The following is a 24,673-nucleotide window of genomic DNA, read 5'->3' on the forward strand; positions in this document are numbered from 1 at the left end:
GTGATGCAGTAAACGGCGCACCCAGACTCTCTGCCCGATGCTCTACTCATGTGTTTGGCCCAAAGAGATATACGAAAGGGGGAGGGCGTTACCCAAAGCTGAGCAGACCCTGGCCCCCCGCTATGCCCACCAGGGCAGCTCACCCCGGAACTCCTCATCAGTCAGGCGCTTCTTGTGGGTCAACAAAAAAGAAAGCAGTCCGTCCAGGTCGGCGGTGGAGCCCCGGGACACAATGTCGAAGAGGATGGGCCGGTTGAAGACTTTAAGGATGGGAGGTGGCTGGGGTGCGGGGGCCTTAGGACTCTGTGGCTGCTTCCTAGAGGAGGGAGAAAGAAGGACACCAGGAGCTTACCCTCTGCCTACCCTGCCTCCCTGTCCTTAAGGAGCCAGAGGTTGGGGGGAGATGAAACCGGAGGGGAAGACCACACTGAAGAATGCTATGGAATGCTTTATCCAGGAAGGGATAAGCTGGCCTACTGTGTGCTGGGCAGAAAAACAGAAGGAAAAGCACACAAGCCTACCCACCCTCCTGCCCACCCACCACCCATCTACCCACCCTCCTGCCCACCCACCACCCACCTACCCACCCACCTTCTCTCCAACCACACATCCATCCATCCATCCACTCACTTATCTATTCATTCACTTATCTATCCACCCACTCCTCTATCACTCCATCGATCCACTCATCCATCCATCCATCCATCCACTCACCCCTCTATCTATCTATCTATCTATCTATCTATCTATCTATCTATCTATCTATCTATCTATCTATCTATCTATCCACTCATCCTTCTATCCATTCATCTGTCCACTCACCCTTCTATCTATCCATCCATCCATCCCTCCATTCATCCAATCACCCCTCTACCCACCCATCTATCCACTCTTCCATCCACCCATCAATCCATCCAATAACCCCTCTAGCCATCCACCACTCACTCACCCTTCTATCCATCCACCATCCATCTATCCAGTCATCCATCCCTCCACTCACTTACCCCTCTCCAACCCATCCATTCATTCATCTACTCACCCCTCTATCCCTCAATCTATCCACTCATCCATCCATCCACTCATCCTTCTATCCATTCATCTGTCCACTCACCCCTCTATTCACCCATCTATCCACTCATCCATTTGTCCCTCCATCCATGCAATCACTCTCCACCCCTTCATCCATCTACACACCATCTACCTGCCCATTTATCCTCCCACTTCACCACCTGTTCACCAGTCATCCCTCCTCTCACATACCCACCTTCCTTATCCATCCATTTGTCATTTATTGAACACTGAACACTTGTGTGTGTGTGTGTGTGTGTGTGTGTGTGTGTGTGTGTGTGAGAGAGAGAGAGAGAGAGAGAGAGAGAGAGAGAGAGAGAGAGAGAGAGAGAGTCTCATGCAGCCCAGCTCGCTCTTGAATCTCCTGCCCTCACTCTTGAGTGCCGGCCTGGACTGCAGGCGTGTGCCACCATGTCTGGTTTGTGTAGGGCTGGGGATGGAAGCCGGGGCTTCAAGCATGCCGGGCTGGTACCCTACCACCTGCACTTACCGTCTGGCTCTCGCTGAATCTGTCTGAGGTGGATGAAGACGGAAAGGAAGCAGGGAAGGCACATAAAGTAAAAGAGAACGCATCTCATTCACTCAATCGCTCTCTCGTGGATTTCAGCATCTAACGATGCTTTAGACAGAAGAGGCCACGGAAGCCCAGAGCCCCCTACACAGTAACATGCGATACACGTTAGCGACAGTCGCCATCGTCCTGAGAGCCATGTCTGAAGCCTGTACGTTCACAGGAGAGGTGCTGAGCGACAAAGGCAGGCAGAAGGATGACAGGACCCAGAGAGGGCTGAGGAAAACAAAGAGAGACACTCGTTTAGTCATTCAGCAAACACTGAATGGGCAATGGTTGTGCGCTAGGTTCTGAGAGAGAAAGAGCTAGCCTGGACACCATGAAGACAGAGAGAAAGAGCTAGCCTGGACACCATGAAGACAGAGAGAAAGAGCTAGCCTGGGCACCACGAGGACAGCGATCGTGCTCTGCCGTGTTCCCATCCAGCCCAGGCCTGCACAGACAGATGCAGCAGAGCTTGTTAAGTGAAAGGGGGACAGAGAGGAGAAGGCGGAAGCAGAGGGCCAGGAAGAGAGGAGAGAAGGGCAGGGAGAAGCTCCATGGGGCTAGAAGAGGGAGGCCTGCAGGGGCCAGGCAGGCTCGCTCTCCATCTCTCTGCTCAGGCCCCAAAGGAGCCATGCATGGGAAAGGGGGTGCTGGCCATGGAATGGGACCTTATGAAGTGCAGCCCTGTCCACAGAGCAAGGACCGGGGGCATCCTCCAACCAGAGCTCCTGAATCTGGACCTTGGACCCTCTAAATAAAAAGAACGCTGTTCCCACCTGACGCCACGGGATGCTTCTCCAAGTCTTTGCAGTCTCAGACTCTCAACTGTGCCCTCGTCCTCCCTCTAATGCCTCCAGGGACCAGGGATGGGGCTAGGGTGGAGCCCCAAGCAAGGCTTGAGTGAGGAAGGGAGGCAGTAACCCCAACATTCAGGACCTCAGTGGACCTGGCTCAGAGGATCAATACACTGGGGATCCTCGCTGCTCTGGGCCTCAGTTTCCCCATCTGAACAGTGGTTGGACAAAGTCCCCAGTGTGTGGTAGACTATGACCTCCCTGGTCCTGATGAGTCACACTTTGGCTCATGTGTTACCCCCTGGCCTGGGATGCCTTCCTAGCCATGTGGGTGCCCTGCCTAAGATGTCACCTTCCTGAGACGTCTTCTAGAACCACCTCTCCTGTCCCCGTGCCCTGTCCAACCTCAGCACCTCCCTTCTAGAATCAAGTATTCTCCTGTTTCTTCACCCGTCATTGAAGGTGCTTCTGAGTTAGGGCTGGGTCTGGTCTGACTCACTGCAGGAGCCGCGGGACCAATCAATCCCAGCTCTGGGCAGCTACAGCGCTCAAGAAACACCAGCAAGTCCATGGACACTAGAGAGCCAGCTCCTGGCTGTGCCAGGATGGAAAAGGCCAGTGGGCTCCACTCGGTGTGGAAGCCAGTCTCCGGTCAGCAAGAGTGGGAGGACCCAACGGCTCCAGGCGTCAACAGACTCCAGGGTGGCATTCTCGAACACACACAGAGGCCCCGAGGGGTTTCCAGGAAGGAAAAGGGCTGATGTCCAAGCCTGGGTCAGCTTAGGACACATTAGAGGCAGCAGACGGGACCTAGGAATAGTGTAACCACCTCGTCAACAAGATCAGAGGGGGCAGGTCTCATTCCCTCTCCCCTCCTCACGGCAGAAGCCCAGGGAGGTGTCGCTAAGTGCCTAAGGGTCAGGGAAAGAGGACTCCCACACCAGCCGGGGGCTGTGACACTCCACTAAGGCTCCTGTCCACAGCTGGGCTAGCAGAGAATACATCCCGAGGGGCCAACACTGTCACCCATGGGAAGAGTTTCTCACACTCTTCCATTTTCCAGCCAGGCCTCCTTCATGGAAGAGAAAGGGTGAATACCTCGGGGCTTCCAACCCTAACCAGCCCCAGAAAGCCACAGGGAAAGGTGAGGATGGATGGATGACGGGCAGGCGGGAAGTGAATGGGAAGACGAGTGTGTGAATGAGTGGATGAGTCAGTGGCCAAGAAAATGGAGCTGGGTGAATGAACTGGTGGTTAGCCAAGAGAAAGGAGGAAGAGGAAGGGGGGAGGAAGCAGGCAGCCATCTAAAACAAGTATGGAGGGGTGCCACACACCTGTAGCCCCAGGAGTCAGGAGGCCGAGACAAGAGGGTTGCAAGTTAAGGCCAGTCTGAGCTGCATACCAAGCCCTGTCTCAAAAAGAAAAAAGAAGATAAAGAAATGTAATGAATGAATGATCTCTGAACAGTGGAGGCCGGATGGCCGGAGGGCCTATGGACATTCTGAGAAGTAAATGGCAGGTGGATGGGAAATTGGTTGTGCGTATGGACAGACAGAAAGATTGATGACAAGAGGGACAGGTGAGCAGAGAGTCATGTGAGTGAGGGGATGATGGAGGAGCGGTCTGGACAAGTGAGGACGGGCATTTGGATGATGACGAAGTAGAAAATGGCTGCATGGGTGGACAGACAGGTGGATACATACGTGGGTCATAATGAACAAGTGCACTACTGGGTGTGTGGGTGGACAGATGGACAGACAAGTGGACAGATGGGTTGGCAGATGAAAAGGCTAATGAAAGGTTGGGTGTGGTGGCCACACCTTTAGTCTCAGCACTCGGGAAGCAGAAGCAGGAGGATCTCTGTGAGTTCAAAGGCAGCTTGGTCTACAAAGTGAGTTCCAGGGCAGCTGGAGTTACAAAAAAAGTGTGAAGTGACAGGTATAGGTAGTTACATAAAGGAGTAAATAAATGTACATATATATGAATAGATGAATGGAGAGATGGTGGATAGGGAGAAGGATGAATAGATGAGGAATGGGTGGACTGATGAGTGAGTGGGTGGGTAGATGGGTGGGTGGATGGATGGGTAGGTAATGGATAGGAGGTAGAAAGATAGATGATAGATGTACCAATGTGTGGTTGGAGGATGGATGGACAAAGAAACAGATAGGCAAACAGATGGATGGGGGTGATGAAGGAAGAGATGAATGGGTGAGTGGGTGTATGGATGAATGATGGATCGATGGATCAATGGAAGGATGGATGAATAACGATAGATAGATGTATGTATATATGGATGGGTGGACAGGTGGGTGAATGGATAGATGGGTGGGTGGATGGATGGATGGATGTGTGGATAGGTGGATGGATGGATAGGTGGGTGGGTGGATGGATGGGTGGAAGAACAGGTGGGTGGATGGGTGGGTGGGTGGGTGGATGGATGGGTGGTTGGATGGGTGGATGGGTGGGTGGATGGGTGGGTGGGTGGGTGGATGGATGGGTGGGTGGATGGATGGATGGGTGGGTGGATGGATGGGTGGGTGGGTGGATAATGGATGCATGGGTGGATGGATGGATGGGTGGATGGGTAGGTGGATGTATGGATGGATGGGTGGGTGGATGGATGGATGGATGGATAGGTGGGTGGATGGATGGGTGGGTGGATGATGGATGGGTGGATGGATGATGGATGGGTGGATGGATGATGGATGGGTGGATGGATGGGTGGGTGGATGTGGATTCAATACAAGGAGACTGCCAACCAGACACCCAGGAATACTTACTCTACGACCTTTCTCCTCCACCTCTTGTTGTCGCTGGGGTGGTGACGGTAAGTGCCATAGTCGAACAATGAGTCCATGGGTGCTTTCTTGGGCCCGGGCACTACCGAGGACTCGTACAGGGTGGACTCCAGCAGGTCAATGGGGTTGGGAACCCCCTTGCGGAAAGCGCCCTGGAACTTCATCCGCAGGTTGGGACGCCCATCACTAGGGCCAGCAGGGCGGCTCGCATCAGCGGGTGAGAGCGGAGAGGAGCCTTCCTCCCCCTCAAACAGATTGGCCAGGGAAGAGAGGGGGAAGGCCTCCCCGCCAGAGGCACCACTCTCATCTCCGGGGGGCTCCGCCACCTCCCCAGGCGCTGCATGGGGGCCGTCGCCAGGATCCGCCATACCGGCCGCCGCAGGGTCTGTGTGTGCTGTTCAGCCTGCGGGGGGAATCCAGGGGGTCAGGCAGAGCCGGGCCAGCACTGGCGGCTCCAGGAAGCCCCCCCTCCCACGTGGGCACACAGCGCTGCTGCCAGCGGCTTCAAAGCCACCGTTGTGATGACAGGGGCCGCGGCGGCCACTCCCAGATGTGGTCGGCCGCCAGCCCCAGGCAGGAGCGCGCTAACAGGGGCCTCTTTGAGGAACCTGGAGACGTGGAATCGGCCTCCAGCGCAGCTGCCCGGGACACTGGCTGGATGGGAAGGGGTAGGGGTCACCCCAGAGCCGGGATGCTGACCCCCCTGACCCGGTTTCATAGCCAGGCTCCTCCACCCGGCCGCTGCCGCTGCGCGACACTGCATCAGTCAGTATCTCAGGCTCCACGGGGAAGCCCGCGGAGGAGATGGAGGAGGCGTGGGACCGTGTCCTGCGTGCCTAGGAGCGCCACCTTGACCAGCAGGTGCTCCGAGGAGCCCTGTGAACGAACTCACTGCACAAGGCAGTGGTCCCCACAGCCCCTCCAGCGCCATCATGACCCCTCTTACGGGTCTGTAATGGAGGCTCCCAGATCTAAACTGATGTTCGGGGCTAAATAATGCCCCTCCCCTCAGCCTGACTGGCTCCTGCCCATTTGTGTACCCAGCCATCCCCTCCTCTGAGAAGCCCCACCCTATCCCTTAGGCTCTCTCTCTCTTTCCTAGATAAACTGCCAGGCCATGATACCTAGGCAGGGAACACGTCTGTCCTAAATCTCCGTAGGAGGGAAGAGCAGAGACGAAGGTGTCCTTTGTGCCCATTTCTCAGATGAGGAAACTGAGGCTGGCGGGGGGGGGGCAGACACACGGCCTGTGAAGACAAGATTTTCTGGTTCTCAGGCCCAATGTGTGCTCACTCACAGCTGGCATGGCAGGGCCCTCTACAACTAGGCCCTGGGCATCCTGGAATTCTTCTCCTTGCCAGTTGGGTAGCTGAGTTGTGTGTGTGTGTGTCTGTCCTCCTCAGGCCTCACATGAAGAACAGCAGCGAACTGGTACCGTTCATGTTTGTTTTGCCAACTGCCAGTACAGGCTTGCCCAGGTGGGAACGTGGCAAGAGGCCTCCCTTGTGGGCGAAGCTGGGCACGTAGAGGGGAGGAATGCCTGGCAGGGGCTGGCTTCTCTCTTGACGCCAGCGAGAAGAGAGAAGCTGGACTTTGGAGTCACTCGGGCTTCGATTCTAGTCCCAGCGTGCTCGAGGGCAAGTCGCTGGAAGACCAGAGCCTCTGTGTTCCCCTCTGGGTAATGGGCACAATGGTCGCTTCTTCAGACCTACGGCAGGAGGACCGAGGCCGAGTCTAGGTGGATTTCTCTCTCTGGGCCTTGGCTTCCTCACCTGTAAAACTGGGGTGTAAAAGACCTCCTCCTGGGGTCTCCCAGGTATGTGAAGCATCACTCAGAGGCCTCTGAGGCCACAGCAGGTCCTGTCCACCTGCAGTCACCTGTTGGGGCCTTGTGACTTTAGTCTCTGCTCTGCAGGAGCAGAGTGTGGGGGAGGACACAGTGGGGGAGGGGCGTCAAGGGGCCAGCAGCTTCAAGTGTCCCCCCAGGCAGAGTGTGCCTACCCCACCGGGGACCCCAAAGCTGGGGGAGAAGCAAGGCCAGCCATGTGCCATCAGCCATCAACATTACTGATCATTACACCCCTGGCCAGGGCAGCCCTGTAGCCAAAGCTGCCACTGAGGCTGGGGATTTAGCTCAGTGGTAGAGCGCTTGCCTAGCAAGTGCAAGGCCCTGGGTTCGGTCCTCAGCTCAGGGCAGGGAAGGGGGGGGCTGCCACCATGTCTCATCTCCTCCCCTGCAGAGCCCCAAACTGGGCAGCATCCAAGTTCCAGGGGGGACCCCAAGTCAGGACACCTGGAGCCACATGCCACTGGCAGGTACACAGTAATCATGATTAGCTTAGATCACGTTGAGACAGTTAGAAAATCCATCATCACTGTTGGGGACACAGGGTTTTTAACCACACCTGACCCTAAGTGCCTCACCCAATCCTCCTGAAATGATGGACCAGGGACACAGGGCTCTGGTCAGTGACTCATGTAGTTGTCCTACTGTAGAGGGGAGCAAGCCACTGACTTCTAGCGGGTCAAGGCCAGGATGCCATGAACTCTCATTCAATGCCCAGGGCAACACTGAAAAAAAAAAAAATCAAGCCCCCAAAGCCAATAGGGCGGAGGCTGAGAAACTCTGCCGGGTTGGGGCGGGGTGGGGGCGTAGGCATTGCTACAATGACCCTGTTATGAATGAGGAGACACACTGAGGTTCAGAGACATGAAGTAAGTCGCCTGAGGCCACACAGGTTAGTGGTAAAGCCAAGATTGAAATCTGCAAGAGTGAGCTGCAAAGCTCTGGTTTCCTCAGCCCCTTAGTTTACTAGGCATGACCTGAAGGGCAGAGCTGAGCCCCAACAACAGGGCCGGAGAGCTGGTCGGCCACCCAGGGAGACAGGGCTTATCATCCTCCAATGCCCCTGAGCCTCGCGGTCTCTACCTGTGGAAGGGGGGTGTGGACAGCATCCTCCTCCAGGGCTGTTGTGACGGAAAGTAGGCCATATGTCTCCAGGGCACCAACCACAATGGATGCTACTTCTTGTATCTAATCACTATTGTCACAATGTAACACGGGTCTGACTGTATCCGCACTGCACCCCCCCCCCCCATTGTATACTGGCCCATAGGAAAGTTGGCCACGCCCCTCCAGCTTCTCCCTCCCTCCCATCCCCAGGACCCTGATGAACAAAACTGCTTCCATTTTACAGCTGAGGAAAATATGGCCACCCGGGGAGTCAGCACCTTTTTTTTTTTTTTTGGTTTTTCGAGACAGGGTTTCTCTGTGTAGCTTTGCGCCTTTCCTGGAGCTCACTTGGTAGCCCAGGCTGGCCTCGAACTCACAGAGATCCGCCTGGCTCTGCCTCCCGAGTGCTGGGATTATAGGCGTGCGCCACCAACGCCCGGCGAGTCAGCACCTTTGAGAGGGGTCCCTGAAAAGATCTTTCTCCCCTCAGTCACCCAGGATGCTTTTACACACACACACACACACACACACACACACACACACACACACACGGCCTTCCTTCCCCTCATGCTGCTGGGTTCTTTCTCTGTGGCTAGGAAGAGTTCACTCCCTGTTCTAATTTGCCCTGAAGGCTGTTATTACACATTCCAAGCCTGTGCCAGCCAAGCAGGGAGGGCCCAGCAGCAGAGGGCGGGGGGTGGGGCAGCGTCTCCTCTCTCCCATGTTCTGTTTTTCTCTCTCTATGTTCATGAGCACATGTTCATGCCAGAAGCAAGCACAGGCCTTTCGTCCCTTCATGCCAGCATGGTCTGCTGGCACCCCGCAGGGAGGGGGTCTCCACCGTACACCTGGGGCAGGGTGCAGGTAAAGGACAGACATCCTCATACAACATCCTCACTGCTGTGTATTTTAGTCCCAAGTGTCCTTACTATGTTTATTTTTTTAAATCTATATATCAGTCAGACATAGTGTTGCATGCCTATAATCCCAGCATTTGGGAGGTGGAGTGGGGGGGGGGGTCAAGAGTTCAAGGTCATCCTCTGCTACACAATGAATTTAAGGACAAACCCCGTCTCAGAAAAATGTAAGGGAAACAAAATCTGTACATCAACGCCAGGTATGGGGATGCACACCTTGCAATCCCAGAGCTAAGGGGGAAGAGGCCAGAAGAGCTCAAACTCAAGGCCAGCCTGGGCTACACAGTGATATCCGCCCCCCATCTATGTGGCAGACTGGCGTCCACACAGATGATGGCAGCTTCAAGGGAATGGATTCAAAGAGGGCACAAATCTCAGGGTCCAGTCACGGGATCACAAGCCTGCCCACTCATGCGCTCTACAAAACCCTCCTGAGCACCCAGTGTGCACCTCTGAGCATCTCCTGTGTACCCCTGAGCACCCACTGTGCACCCCTGAGCACCCACTGTGCCCCTCTGAGCACCCACTGTGTACCCCTGAGCACCTACTGTGTACCCCTGAGCACCCACTGCGCCCCTCTGAGCACCTACTATGTACCCGAGTACCCACTGTGTGCCCCTCTGAGCACCTACTGTGTACCCCTGAGCACCCACGGTGTACCCGAGCACCCACTGTGCACCTCTGAGCATCTACTGTGTACCCCTGAGTACCCACTGTGCCCCTCTGAGTACCCACTGTGCACCCTTGAGCACCTACTGTGTACCCCTGAGCACCCACTGTGCACCTCTGAGCACCTACTGTGCCCCTCTGAGCACCCACTGTGCACCCTTGAGCACCTACTGTGTACCTCTGAGCACCTACTGTGTACCTCTGAGCACCTACTGTGTACCTCTGAGTACCCACTGTGCCCCTCTGAGCACCCACTGTGCCCCTCTGAGCACCCACTGTGCCCCTCTGAGCACCTACTGTGTACCTCTGAGCACCTACTGTGTACCTCTGAGCACCTACTGTGTACCTCTGAGCACCTACTGTGCCCCTCTGAGCACCTACTGTGCCCCTCTGAGCACCTACTGTGTACCTCTGAGCACCTACTGTGTACCCCTGAGCACCCACTGTGCCCCTCTGAGCACCCACTGTGCCCCAGGACTGTGTCTGACCAGGGACACCAATGGAAGCAGATTTGGTAGCAATCCCTCCTTGGGGGACAGCACACCAGACAGACCAGCAGAGTTGGCAGTGGCGTTGAGGGCTGTGTAGTCCACAGGTGCTCGAGAGTGGCCCAGGGAAGCAGTGTGGGATCCCAGAGGGACCCGGGTTCCAGTCAAGGTGCCACTGCCTGCCTTCCTGTGCACAGAGGCCCAGACATGGGGAACATGGCCCCTGGGCCAGTGGGGCGTGGAGAAAGAACGCAAGCTGACATCATACTGTAGTAGACTCTTTTCAGGAGTGTTACTTTTGTTTAGGTTGCATTTGTTCAACTCTGTGAAGCTGTGTTACTGTGCCTGTCTAAAACACCTGATGGTATAATAGAGAACTGAATGGCCAATAGCGAGGCAGGAGAAAGGACAGGCAGGGCTGGCAGGCAGAGAGGATATGAATAGAAGGAGAAATCTGGGAAGAGGGAGGTAAAATCTAGCAGTCAGAGAAGGAGGAGGACTCCAGGGGCCAGCCACCTAGCTACACAGCAAGCCACGGAGTAAGAGTAAGATTTACAGAACTTAGAGAACAGGAAAAGCCCAGAGACAAAGGTAGATGGGATAATTTAAGATAAGGAAAGCTGGATAGAAACTAAGCCAAGCTAAGGCCAGGCATTCATAAGTAATAATAAGCCTCCACATGGGATTTATTTGGAAGGTGGGTAGCAGGCCCCCAAAAAAGAATAGAAAACAAACATCATCATACTTTCTGAGGATCTGATTCCAGGCCCTACCTAACTGTGGAAGTTTGCCGACTTCTGGGAGCCTTGGTTTCTGCGCTTGCTCAAGGGCAGAGGTTACCAGGTGAGCCGGGCACCCAGGAAGCGTCACTAAACAGCAGCCTGCACCAAGGATACCCAGGACCGAGATCCCAGGATGCAGTGCGACCAGAGGGCTCTAGCGCCATTGTCCGCTCTGCCCGCACAGGGTGTGGGAGGGGGGCCAGCTTCATCACTCTGGGGCTTTGCCCAGCCTCGTGGAAACCTTGGCACAAGTCTACCAGATGCCGACCTGATTATGTGAGCCAGGAAAGCAGCTTAGATCCTGGGGCAGGTTTGGGCGTGCAGGGCATCTCTGCTCCCGGGGATGGCGGCAGGGGGCTGGTTTCTCCTACGTCTTTCCTTTTGGATCAACACATTCCAAACAAGCAATTGTTAGATGTCGCCCATATGCACCGCTCTCAGGTAGACAAAACGGGATGAAGGCAGTGCATGCCTGTAATCCTAGCACTCGAGAGGCAGAGGCAGGCGGATCTGTGAGTTCGAGGCCAGCCTGGTCTACAGAGTGAGTTCCAGGAAAGCCAGAGCTGTTGCACAGAGAAACCCTGCCTTGAAAAACCAAAAGGAATGAAAGACAGGATACCCTAGGGTGGGTGGAAAGGCTGGTGGCTTTTGCCTTGGCCATTTGCTGTGTCCACCACACCTTCTGCCACGGGCTGGTTCCTGCTCACTCTCAGCTCAGCATTTCCCGTTTATTTATTCTCCCTCCAATGCTGGGGCAGGAACCCAGGGTCTTGAGCATGCTAGGAAGTACTCATCCTGAGCACCTCCAGACCCTCAAGTCTCCTCCTTAAAAGAACACAGGGTGGTGGCGCACGCCTTCAATCAGGAGGCAGAGGCAGGCAGATCTCTGTGAGTTCCAGGACAGCCTGGTCTACAGAGCGAGTTCCAGTTCTGCTTAGTAAGACCCTGTCTCAAAATCGAGGTGTGGGGGGGCTGCTCTTCCAAGGGATTCAGGTTCAATTCCCAGCACCCACATGGCATCTCACAACTGTCTGTGATTTCAGTCCCCGGGGACTGGATGCCTTCTTCTGGCCTCTGTGGGCACCTGGCACACATGTGGTGCACAGACAAACGTGCAGATAAAATACCCATAAACATTAAAATAAATAAAAGGGTTTTTTTCTTGTTGTTTGGTTTTCCGAGACAGGGTTTCTCAACTGTGTAGACCAGGCTGGCCTTGAACTCACAGAGCTCTGCCTGCAAGAGACCCAGGTGTGACAGGTGACATCCTATGTAACACTCCCATCACATTTCACATCGAGATTTATCATCTTTTTGTTTATCTCCTCTTTCCCTTCCAGAACCTAGCCCTTGAGGAAAATGGTCATCTGGGGCCATTCCTCTAGGATTTAACACCATGTGGGACCATGGCGGGACATGAGCCAGACTTCCGTTCTAGACCACCAGGGACCCCTGAGGTTCCTGCAGGTGCTGGTCAGGGAGCAGCATGGGGGGGGGGCTGGTGGCTGGAGGAGCAGGGTGTTTGGACCAGAGCGCCCTACCTAGAATGGGATAAAAAGGTGGAATTTGGGAAGTGAAGGGCAAGGAGCAGGGGCAGTGAGTGCTGATCAGGGCTGTGCTACAGGGGGCAGACGGACCCTGGACTCTCGGACAATCCTTGTATGCTTCTTCCTCTCCATCCTGGGGCTCCTTGGCCAAACTGTGGGACCCCTGATTCCTGTGGAACCTTCAAATAAACCTGACTGTTGTAGAATGTTAGTTGAAGATGTATTACATTCATTTATGCTGTGGAACGTTTGTTTAATGATGCAAAGATGTGTTGCATTCTTTTAAGTTGCATTTGTTTAACTCTGTGAAGCTGTGTTACTGTGCCTGCCTAAAACACCTGATTGGTCTAATAAAGAACTTAAAGAACTGAACAGCCAATAGCTAGGGGAGGAACAGGTGGGGCTGGCAGGCAAAGAGAATAAATAGAATAAGAGATGATTGAGGAGTGAGAAAAGAGGGGGCCAGCCACCCAGCCAGACATGGAATAAGGAAAGAAAAGATATACAGAAATAAAGGAAAGTAAAAGCCCAGAGGCAAAGGTAGACAGTATACACACACACACACACATGTGTGTATGTGTGTGTGTGTATATATATATATATATTTTCCCTCGAGACAGGGTTTCTCTGTGTAGTCCTGACTGTCCTGGATCTCACACTGTAGACCAGAGTGGTATCAAACTCACAGAGATCAGCCTGCCTCTGCCTCCTAAGTGCTGGGATTAAAGGTGTGCACCAATACTGCCCAGCCTAGATGGGATAATTTAAGAAAAGCTGGCAAGAAACAAGCCAAGCTAAGGCCAGGCATTTGTAAGTTAAAAAAAAAAAGTCTCTGAGTATAATTATTTGGCAGCTGGGTGGCGGGTCCCCCAAAGAGCAGAGTTAAAAAAACAATTACACATGACCATGAATGTTAGCTATCTGGTTCAGTCCTGGGGCAGAGGGGCTGGAAGGATGGGACTCTAAGGTTAGGGGTACCAGACAAAGCACCAGCTCGGTGACCCCACCTTCGAGATGAGGAAGCTAAGGCCAAGAAGTGGTATCCTCGGTTCCTGGCTCCGGGAGGGGGAAGCAGGGCAACCCACAGGCACAGGAGCTGGATTTTGTTTTGAAACAAGGTCTCGTGCATCTCAAACTGGCCCTGGCCTTGCTGAGTCTCCAAGGGCGGCCTTCAACTTCTGATCCTTCTGTCTCTACACCTCCTGGGTCCTGGCGCCACAGGCGTGTACCACAATATCTCAAGGATGCAGTATTCGGGCCGCGCTAGGCAAGCAGTCTATCCATTAAGTCACTTCCCCAGCCAGGCCTGGGACTTTAATGGGCTATTTACAAGGCTAAGGGGACTCAAGTAGGTGAAGGGGCAGAGGGACGAAGCATGTAGGTGGGGCTATGGGACTCTGAGATAGTGCCCGGGCCTTCCTGGGCTGTGCCTGAATGGTGCTGACCGTGGGTGGCATCCTCCCCGGAGCCCTGTCACAGAGGTTAGGTGGCACACAGTGAGTGAAGCCCGGCCAGCAGATGCTGGAGAAGGCCCGGCTGGGATGTGAGCCCTCGGTATCATCATTATTACTATCATTAGGACACACGTGCCCAGACGGGGGACAGCGGCAGGCGTGCGTGTGAGTGTCAAGGAAGGAGGAGTGGATGGGTCCCCCTGGGAGGTGGACTCTAGCAGCCACCTCAGAGAAGCTGCCGCTGGGAGCAACTAACGGGAGCTCCGTCCCTTGGCAAAGTGAGAGCTGCTGCCTGCCAGGCTGTGGCTGCCCACAGCTTCCCAAGCCCCTGGCAGGCCGCGGCCAGGCACATCACACCATGAAGGGCCCTCCCTGCCTGTATTTACCTAGGCCGTCTCAACCCCGCCCACTTCCCGCTTGCTGCACAGTGAGGTGCCTGTCCAGAGCAGACAGAGCCCCAGTGTCCTGCCGGGTCCCTCCACCTGGAGGGTGTCCCCCTCCTCGATGCTCACACCATCCAAGCGGGACACGGCCAGCCGGGGTGACTCACTAGCCCCAAGGAGGGCAAGGCCAGCGTGGCCACAGCAGTCACTCAGTTGTTTTTTTTTTTCATAAGGCTTGGAGGGCTGCTTCATGTCACAGAAATACCCCTAGGAACTCTCACTAGGATGGGGGCGTCTCCAGGAGACCCCAGCTCTGGAGGGCTGGCTTGACTAGGAGCCATATGCCTTGGTGGAAAGACATGGGTTCAGACACTAAGGCCACATCCCGTGGGACTTCATTTCCTTGTGGGGTGACGGAAACTCTGGAGTTAGTGGTGCCGTTCATTCACCTGGCACCCCCCAAACCCCACTGAGCTGTACATGTTTAAAGGCCCCGTGGGTGTTACATGATTAGACCCAAGTGACCCCACAGTCCCTGCCCCCCCCCCAGCCTCCAGTCCCTCTCTGCATTGTGGAGGACTAAAGACGTGTAAAGCCCCAGGCGCACGGAGCCTGGTAACAGAGATGGGAAGGCTCTGTGCTCTTCCATGGCCCACCAAAGCCGAGCTCCAGATTGGGGGAAAGGGTGGGGGGCAGTCTCAAAACCCGGGGCCTCCTTCTCCCCAGCCAGCTCCTGTCCTGGGGGGTAGTCCCAGCCACAAAGAACCTTGGAGAGGGTTTTATACCCTCAAAGCATCGCCCAGTCTGTTCTGCACCTCTCCTGAAGCTGGCAAAGTCTGAGGGCTCCTCCTGTTTGAGCCCTGGTCTTCTCATCTGTAAAATGGGGGTAAAACTTACTACCGCCTAGGATCAACTGCTCCTATGGTTGTCCCATAATCACTTGGTGCGTGATGTTCCTGCTTTAAATTATACAGTGGGGTGTGGTAGCATTCACCTGCAATCCCAGCACTCGGCCAACCTGAGCGGAAGGAAGAAGAGCCTATCTCAAAAAAAAACCAAGCGCTGGGGATGTACCCATGGTACAGGGCACTTGATGGGCATGTGCCAGGCCCCGGGTTTTACCCCTAGCACGGCTTCCATCACAAAGCATTGGTGTGAGGATTAAATGCTATCATTTCAGTTCTGGCAAAGCAGGTGATCCGTATTGGCGGTATCTGTGCCGTCGTGTTGAACCTCTCTTTAACGTACAGGAGGGGAAGGAGCCCAGAGACGGGAGGACTGGGTGGGCACGGGAATCCAGACTTCCTGGCTCCAGTGCCAGGGCTGGTCAGGGCTCCTCTGGGTAGAGACCTCACCTTTGGAAAGGGTTTTCTCGATGCCTGTTCCACACTCTCATCACCTCTGGAAGGGGGTCAGGCTACAGACCGCCCGCCATCTTTCAGATGGGCGACAGAGCTCACCCTCACTTCCTCACAAAGCCCCGGATAGAGAAGCAGCCCCATGGTAATGGGGCTCGACAGGAAGGGACCCCGAGGCACAAATCCAAGCAAGGCCCTGCCTGGGCTCTCACAGCATGTCACGGTCTCCAGGGATTCTGCTTGGAATCATGGTGGAGGCTCAGCTGGAAACCCTACCCACAGCACCGGCACTAAATGCCTTACACCAGCATTTTACACATATTCTGATCTAAATCCTAACTCCTCAAGCTGGGCACCACCGTCCTTCCCAGAGGAGTAAACTGAGTCGCAGGGGAAAGAAAGGAAAGGCCTGATATTTATCCAAATTGATGTGTGACGGGGACTTTCATAACTATCAGGCAGGCAGGAAGGGTCCAGATTCCTACATCACACCAGAGGCTTGGACCCACCCAGACACACAGAGCTGAGCTCGCTCGCCGTGTGTGAGGTTAGGCTGCTCTCTCTCCAAGGGCCAGCCCCCCGCCCAGGAATGCCCTGGTAGCTGGCATCATGGGTAATGAGGAGCTGGCAGGCTTGGAGCCTACAGCTTGGCCCTGGAGCTAAGGAACCGTGTGACCCAGGGTAGACCGCTCCACCTCGGCACCTGCTGTGGGATCCTTGGTCACCATGGGTGTCAATAATGATGGAGCCGGAAACACGAGTAGTCATTCTCCTTAGGGAAAACTGGTCTCCAAAGTTGAGCCTCTACCCAACTTCTGCCCTCCCCACCCCACAAACAGGCAGTTTATTGAGCACCGACTGTATACAGGGCTGTCTGACCTATGAGATCCAGCATCCCCATACTTACCCTGAGTCCCTTTGTGGAAAAGGAAACCGAGGCTCAGTTAGGCAGGACACTCACCCATGTCCACTGGCTCCCGAAGTCAGGGCTCGTATCCCAATGGGGTTCTCATGGCCCTCACGGCTGACATGTCTGTCCTTCCCTCCCCCCCTCTCCCAGGTCATAAGGATTCTGGAACCCTACTCTGAGGAGACACAGGGGGGAGCAGGCCAGCAGGCCCCCACCTGCAGAGGTAGGCTCCGTGATCACTGTGCTTACTCACCTACTGGGAGGTCTCCCCAGGGCCCGTGGGTCCATCCCCTACACACACACACACACAAACACACACACATACACACACACACACACACACACACACACACACACACGAAGACCTACCCACATGCAGTCATCCCTTTGGTCAACCAGGTGGACCCCAGGCCACCCCACCCTCAGGAAAAACAGTCGCCCAGGGGACTGAGGAGCCCTTTGTGCAGGGCAGGGAGAACAGTGGGCGTCGGGGTGGCGGGGAGGTTGGCAGCCTTACTCACTACCGAAGGAAAACACCAATTCCCGCGGCCTGGCTGCCCACTCCCCCACCCCACCCCCTGGGGCGGCTCCAACACCCTGACCTCATCTGGAGCAGACCTGAGAAGATTTCCTGTGTGCCCTGCCTGGTGGTGTGGGACCCTCCCTTACTATTGCGGGAGCATGACCAGAGAGGTGGGGTGACGTCCCTGGGCTCACACAGCCAGCAGGGGCCAGGGCCTGGGACAGAAAGGGGAAGCCACCCTCAGGAATGGGCTCAAGGGTGGGGAGGAAGTAAGAGTCACAGCGAAAGGGAGGGGGGCCTGGCCTTCCTGCCTGGCCAACTTACAAGACCAAGCGGCCTAATGTCCAGCTCGCAGGACCCAAGGGCACCCAAGGTGGGGAGCCCAGGCCAGGCCAGGGGTGGCAGCTGGAGCGACAGAAGCCTCCCTTGTGCTGACAGAATTCTGATCTACGGCAATCCCTGGGTGGCAGCTTTGGGAACAGAGAGGTGAAGCGACTTGCTGGAGTCACACAGCAGCTGACCGCAGAGCTGAGGAGTGGGTCAGACTCAAGAGGGGTGACTCCAAGATGGCTTTTGTGACAACAAGCTGAGCCAGTCACTGGCTGTTCTGGGGACCCCAGGGGACCAAGAGTTCCCCGATTTGGCCTCCAGCTCTCCCTCCCTGAGACTCAGCGTCCTCAGACGTAAGGGGTATCCCCAGTGGGAATGCGGCTGTCACAGGTGACCAGGTGACAGACGGTGGCTGAGCTGGAGTATGTCCACAGAGACTCATGCTCTCATGCCCCACATGGGAGTCCTCGCTCCGACGTGCAGATGGGGAAACTGAGGCTGGAGGAGCACTTCAACCACCTGGGAGCAGGGGCTCAAACCTGGGCGGCTGGCTCCTAAACTTTAAGCGGGAAAAGTTTAGGCTCCTGGCACTCAGCCATGGCACAGCACCGCTGGGTGTCTGGAAGCCTCCATCATCCGTCCAAAGCAAGTCTAGCTTTGCCTGCTGCCTGGCACCGAGTGCTCCCAGGATGCCAGGAAACGTGCCCTGGACCAGGCTGGAAGACACCGTGTGAGGAAGGAGATCAGAGCCTCAGGGCCCATCTGCGGGTCTTAGGCTGGCAGGGCAGAGTGAACCGGAGAGTGAGCCCCTTTGACAGGTAGGAAAACTGAGGCTTGGCGACCCCTGGCAACCTTCCCTAACTCCCCGCAGAAAGCAGCAGGACTTAGTGGCTTAGAAGCAATCCAGCTCTCCCCTATGGTTGTAGGACGGACCTCTTCCTCAAGTCTCAGGTCATCCCCAGAGATGGTCCCAACAAATGGGGACCAGCCATCGCAGAGATTAAGGACATGGATTTTGAAATCAAACAATTAAGAGTTAGGTTGAGGTCCCTTGTGAGCTGAGTGACTCTAAGGGAAACGACTTCACCCTGCAGACCTCAGTCCCTCCCCCTGAATAATGGGTACACATTTTGCTATTTGGATGTACTTAGCCTATCACCTAGGACATAGAAAGTGCTCAGCCCATTCTTGCTACCTTCCTAGTAAATGGTAATGCAGCCCAGGCTTGACCAAGGCAGACTGACTCTGTACCCAGAGTTCATGTCAGCAGTTAAAGGGACCAGGACCAAAAGTATCTCCAGAGATCTGAATTAATCTTTAACAGGTGCTCCCAATCAGTGATGTGGAACATTCTAGAGGACCTGTGGCGTGAAACAAATGTTCTCTCGGATCCCTAGCTCTTGTTATAGCAGGAACCATCTCCCAGGTCCCGTTGGACTGTCTTCCCCAAAGTCAAACAAGGAGAAACTGAGGCAGAGAGCAGGGCCAGGGCCCATGAGAGGTGAAGATGCCTAGTCTCATGGACCCCCCACTCTGGGTATACAAAACACTAAGGCCTCTTGAAAGCATTTGCTCGGGGGTTGGGGCGTAGCCCAACAAGGTCCTGGGTTTCTGCAGACTACCAGATTCCCCAGCCTGAGTACCCACGGGCTTCCCAAGCCAGCCTCGCAATCACTTCCACTCTGCAGCTAAAGGTATTTCCACAGGAACCCGCATCCCAACTTTCAGGGCTTCTAAGTCGGCCTTGGCCGGGCTCACACACTCTGGACACATGGAAGTCTCTCTGATCCACACACCCTACACCCCGCGGCGGGTAAACACGCAAGACATGTCTTAGCGAGCGCCAGTCCCTCCGAACGCCCTCTCCTCTGGTTCCGAATTTATTCTTCAAGGTGTGGCCCAGTCACCACCTTGATCAAAGGCACCCTGATGCCTTCTGGGTCTGTCTACCCTCCTCCCTCCAGCCTCCCTTCCGAATTTAACAACATCCACCACCTGTGTGCATCCTCCCGGCCCTCCCCGATGCACGAGGGGTGCCCACCTGGAAGCTACAACTTTGGGAGGGAGGAGGGGGGCCAGATGTGCTCTGTTCACACCCCTCAGGCTACAGCTAGGCCGATCTGAGGTACCCGGGTGCCAGCATCCAGCATCAAGCTTCCAGAGCGCCTACTGGGGACAGGGAAATAGGTGAGGCCCAGGAGAGAGGCAGATCCTTTCTTTCCTGGCCACAAGGCATCTGCATTTCCCCGGAAGCCTGGGGATCTTCTCAGGGCTCACAGGAATCCTGTCTCAGTGTGCCTCAGACCCTTCTCTCTGGTGAATCCCACGTAAACACCATCCCTTGTGGCTTCAAAGTGAGCCAGAGCAAAGCAAAAGGGATGTTTGCCAATTGTGGGGAGCCCCCTCTCCCAGAGACTTCAAAAAAAAAAAAAAAAGGCAAGAAGGAGGGATCTCCCTGCTCTTCAGGTTCCCACATTCTCCACAGCAGAGCAGGAGGAGGGTATAAAAATGGCTTCTTCCTGGTCCTCTGCTAAGGCAGTGTGGGGAGGGAATGGCCAGCTCAAACCGCTGTGGCAAACTCCTCCAGGGCCTCTGTCCCCACAGCAGCCCTGGGGTGTACTCCCAGGGATTACATTAAAGAGGAAGAACCAGGGCTCAGGCAGCTGGGGGACCAGGCCAAGGTCACACATCCCAGAGGATGGCAGAGGACGTCCAGCGCCCACCCAAACGGGGCTCCTAACCTGGAGATGGCAAGGCCTGGGCCTGACAGGCCACCTCCCCTTGGGCAGCCCCAGGCCTGAGCTGTCCCCACAGGGCGAACAGCCAAGGCAGCCGGACTCAGCTCGTCAGGGTTTCTTACCTCCCTCGAACAAAGCTCACACGTGACATGTGCTTAGAAGTTCAAGGTTCATGCCACCCCCTACCCCAGCCCCCAGCTGAAAAGCCAGACCTCCTCCCCCACCACTTCCCAGCCCGGATCTCTGTCCTGCAGAGCCGGCTGGGGACAGGCCGATGGGAAGGGCTTCAATCCACTTGGCTCCATCCTCACCCCAAGCCTGGGATTTTGTCATCTGCCCAAGGGGAAAGGGATGGCTGGGCCCCTCTGGAGTGGAAGATAGCCCCAAGGGAGTCTGAGGTTGGGTTTTCAGTCAAGTGGGGAGTGTGGAGGGCTCTCTCTGTCCCCACAGAGCACCATGAGTCTCCAGGGTGAAGCTAAGGTAAAAGTTTTGCAGCCTCTCTGCCTCTCTCTGAAACTCCAAGACGCGGCCCGGCCCGGGGAGTTGCCAGCTCGCAATTCCCTCCCCCGCGCCCATCCCTGCCACGAGCCCTAGGTGAGGCTCGTCCCAGGCAGGTAACGGCCCCTGCCTGGCCATCGGTTTGGGGACTCGGGTCTAGGTGACCTAGATTTGCACCCCTCAGGCTCATGTCGGCGCCCAATCCACAGGTGACCGAATGGCGGCGCCTCCCGCTTCCCGCGCGCGGCGAGGACTGCGAGTCTCGGACCCCGTCGGCGGGGGGGGGGGGGGGGGGATGCCAGGACCTCGCGGACCCCTTCCCCCGGAGCTGCCCCACTCACCTCGGGACGCGGGCACAGCGCTGCCACTTCCTGATCGCGCCGCGTCCTCCTCCCGCTGCGCTCCGGCCGCGCCGCCCCGCGGGGTCCCGCCCACCCGCGCCCGCCCACCCCAGGGTCCTCCCCGGCCTGTGCGCAGACACCTGGCTCGGTGCCTCGCTCTTCCATTCATCACTGGTCCCTGCGCCCAGGCCACCGCCTGCCCAACCCCGGAGCCGCTTGACCGGCAGCTCACGCCCATCAACGCTGGTAGAACAGCCCAGGAGTCACCCCGCACTGTGGAGGACTCCCTGTCACCCCCCTCTACCCACCAAGCCACCGCCCTCTGCAGATCCTTCCTGGCCGTGCCTCAGTGTCCACACTCTGAAAGTTCCACGTAGTCATCATCAGAAAGATGCTGGGGGGGGGGAGACACTAGGTCGTCACAGAGCCCCCAAATATCAGCCAATTCTCATCATGATTATTTTTCTTCAGCTGAGGGGACTGCCCAGGCGAGCATAGGGAGGTCCTCGCTCAGCCTAGGCACAGCCCAGCACAGCACTCAGGAGGCCCAGCCTGAGCTAACAACTGGCAAGGGGGTAGGGGGAGAAGGTCAGGGGGAGCCTAAAGAGATGCAGCATGGAGCGGGGAGGAAAAAAAAAACAACTTGAGAAGAAACAAATCTTATTAACTCAGCCGGGCAGAGGTGGTGCACACCTTTAATCCCAGCACTCGGGAGGCAGAGGCAGGCAGATCTCTGTGAGTTCGAGGCCAGCCTGGGCTACAGAGTGAGTTCCAGGACAGGCACCAAAACTACGCTGAAAAACCCTGTCTCGAAAAACAAACAAACAATAATAATAATAATAATAATAATTAACTCACTAATCAAGGTGGAGAGGGTGGCATCATCAAGTAAACTTCTTTTAGCTCCATCTGAGGTGAGCAGTGCTGGGTCCACTGACAGGTGGGAAACAGGCCCAGAGAGGAGGGTGGGCCTGCACAGGCTGCTGCCTCAGGGTGGGGAGCATCATTATCTGGGTGGCCAGGGTCTCCAGCAGAGTGAGCTGGCAGGAGTGAGGGGCGAGCCCGCTGTCCCTCAACCTCCCTGACAGGAAGCCTGTTGCTGGAGCCTTTCACACCTGAAGTCGGGGCTGAACCAGGCTGAGGACCCAAGAGACTGACTTCTCCAAGGTCAGCGGAAGGAGCCTTCAAAGCTAACTGTGTTCACCCAGCCCCATCTCACAGACTGGGAGACTGAGGCTCCCATCCAAGAGACACCCGGCTTGGGCTAAGAGGCTGGTGACTGACAGCTACATGGACACCTGGATAAAAATCCTGCCTTGCCCTGGATTAGGCAAGGACCCCCACATGGGTGCCCCAGCTTCTCCATCTAGAAAAGATGTTTGGGGAGGTAGGGGTCCCTGTGTCCCATCCGCAGGATAAACTCCTGGCACTTAGCAGATGGTTTTAAAAGCTCGGGTTGAGGGGCCTGGGTGCTGGCTCGGCTGGTCAAGTGCTTGCCTGGAAGCCTGAGGCCCTGGGTTCAAACCCCAGGATCCACATTTTTTAAAAACCCTGGCCCGGTTCCACAAACTCATGACCTCAGCACTGGGGAAGTAGAGTCAGGCAGACCCCTGGGGCTCACTAGCCAGCTAGCCCAGCCTACTTGGTGAGCTCCAGGCCAGTGAGAGACCCTGTCTCTAAGAAACAGTGGATAACCCCGAGGAACGCCTAAGGTAGACCTCTGGCTTCCACACCTCACACACAAAGAGCTGGTTGGTGAAGGTGTGTAATCCTCACACTGGGATGGCTGAAGCAAAGGGTTAAGAGCTTGAGGCTAACCTGGGCTACATGGCAAGAGCCTGATTGATGGAGCCTGGGTGAGTAGAACCTGGGTCTTGTTTATTGGGCGGAGTTCTAGCTTCACAAGAGGCAGAGAACACAGGAGGTGGATGGAAGTGATGTTTGCCCAGTACCAATGTCCTCAGTACCACTTATCCTGGGGTAGAGGGCTTGCCTACTATGTGTGAGTCTTTGTGTTCCATCCCTAGCAAGATACACACACACACACACACACACACACACACACACACACACACACACACACTGTGGGATGTCTTTCTGCATGCTGTGAATATATGCTGTTCCCATTGGTTAGTAAATAAAGCTGTTTTGGCCTATGGCGAGAAAGCTTATAGCCAGGCAGGAAATCCAAGTAGACATACAGAGAGAAGGGCGGAGTGAGGGAGATGCCAGCTGCCACCCAAGGAGCAGCAAGATGCCAGCAGACCGGTAACACCACGGCCACATGGCAACTTACAGATTAATAGAAATGGGTTAAGTTATAAGAGCTAGCTAGCAAGAAGCTTGAGCCATAGGCCATCCAGTTCATAATTAGTATAAGCCTCTGAGTGATTAATTTATAAGTGGCTGCAGGACTGAGTAGCCGGGCTGGACTGTAGAAACCTTCTGGCTACACACACACACACACACACACACACACACACACACACACACTCACACACAAACACCTGGTGTACTTCAGCATGGGAAGTGAAAACTCAGGGAAACGAGGTTAATTGAAAGCATGAAGACCTGCCCAGGTAGAAGAGACAGAGAGAGCAAGCGTGATGACGTACCCAGCAAACACGGGCTAGGGTCACCGACTACGATGGGTCCCCTGGTGGACTGGGACCCTCCTGCCTCTACCTGGAAAGACAAGAAGCAGTTGACCTCTAGCTGGGAGGCAAGAAACATATGAGGTCTTTAGTGACAGACCCATAGAGCCACAGGGCAAAGTGTTGATCCTGAATCCCACCCAGCTCCAGGATGGCTTACCTGGTGGGCCTGACCACGCCCCCTAGAGTGCCTTTTGGAGTACCTCCCTGCCACCCCATCCCCGGAGCTGAGGACTGAACCCAGGGCCTTGTGCTTTCTAGGCAAGCGCTCTACCACTGAGCTAAATCCCCAACCCCTGGAGTGCCTCTTATATACCAGGCCCAGGGCCACGTGCCACAGAGATCCTTGAGCAGTGAGTGGGGTTAGGACCAGCTTACAAAACAGGGCAATTGCACCTGACTTGACAGTTATTCCGGCAAAGCTCTGCCTCATCACCAGCCTGAGACGTCTCCTGCCAGCCTAGGAGGGAAAGAGCCTCACAGCACTGAGCAGAAAGCGCCCGAGAGGCCACTTATGGAAGATGCCATCGTTGGGAGGGTTCAAACCCAAGCAGCGGACCCTTCAGCAGAGCACAGCCGGCCGGACCACCATCTCTGCAGAGGACTGAGTTCCAGGCTTTGGACACGCGGCTCCTGTGGAAGACAGGCAGCTAGTTCCTCAAATGTTAAGAACGCAGTGGCACATGACAGCCATCCCACTCCTAAGGGACACAGCTGAAGGAACCGAAACGTGAGTGTCTGACCAAAACGTGAGAGTTCAGAGCAGTGTTATTCAAAATAGCTTAAAAGTGAGCCAGACGCTGAACACATGAAGCGGGCGGGTGTGTCCGTTCAATGATGAATACACTGTTTCACTGTATTCAACAGTGAAAAGGAACAACACGAATTCATGCCTCAACCCAGATGAAC

General features: G+C 55.5%; 1 protein-coding gene across 2 annotated transcripts in view; it reads right to left on the minus strand.

Moving 5' to 3' along the window:
• The window catches only part of Trpv4 (transient receptor potential cation channel subfamily V member 4), a 43,674-nt gene extending 22,483 nt beyond the window's left edge, over positions 1–21,191 (minus strand). Inside the window, exons 1-3 of one of the 2 annotated variants that reach the window (XM_028854787.2) lie at positions 21,111–21,191; positions 5,202–5,622; positions 144–316 (exon numbers count right to left, since the gene is read on the minus strand). In XM_028854787.2, coding sequence (XP_028710620.1) covers positions 144–316; positions 5,202–5,587 — 559 coding nt within the window. In that variant the 5' untranslated portion in view covers positions 5,588–5,622; positions 21,111–21,191. Of the gene's footprint in view, positions 1–143; positions 317–1,558; positions 1,814–5,201; positions 5,623–21,110 lie in introns of those variants that run through there. The other variant, XM_037198613.1, reaches the window with a different exon arrangement.
• Between the last annotated feature and the right edge of the window lie 3,482 nt (positions 21,192–24,673).

This window comes from Peromyscus leucopus, chromosome 23 (assembly GCF_004664715.2).
Source record: "Peromyscus leucopus breed LL Stock chromosome 23, UCI_PerLeu_2.1, whole genome shotgun sequence".
Classification (NCBI taxonomy): domain Eukaryota; kingdom Metazoa; phylum Chordata; class Mammalia; order Rodentia; family Cricetidae; genus Peromyscus; species Peromyscus leucopus.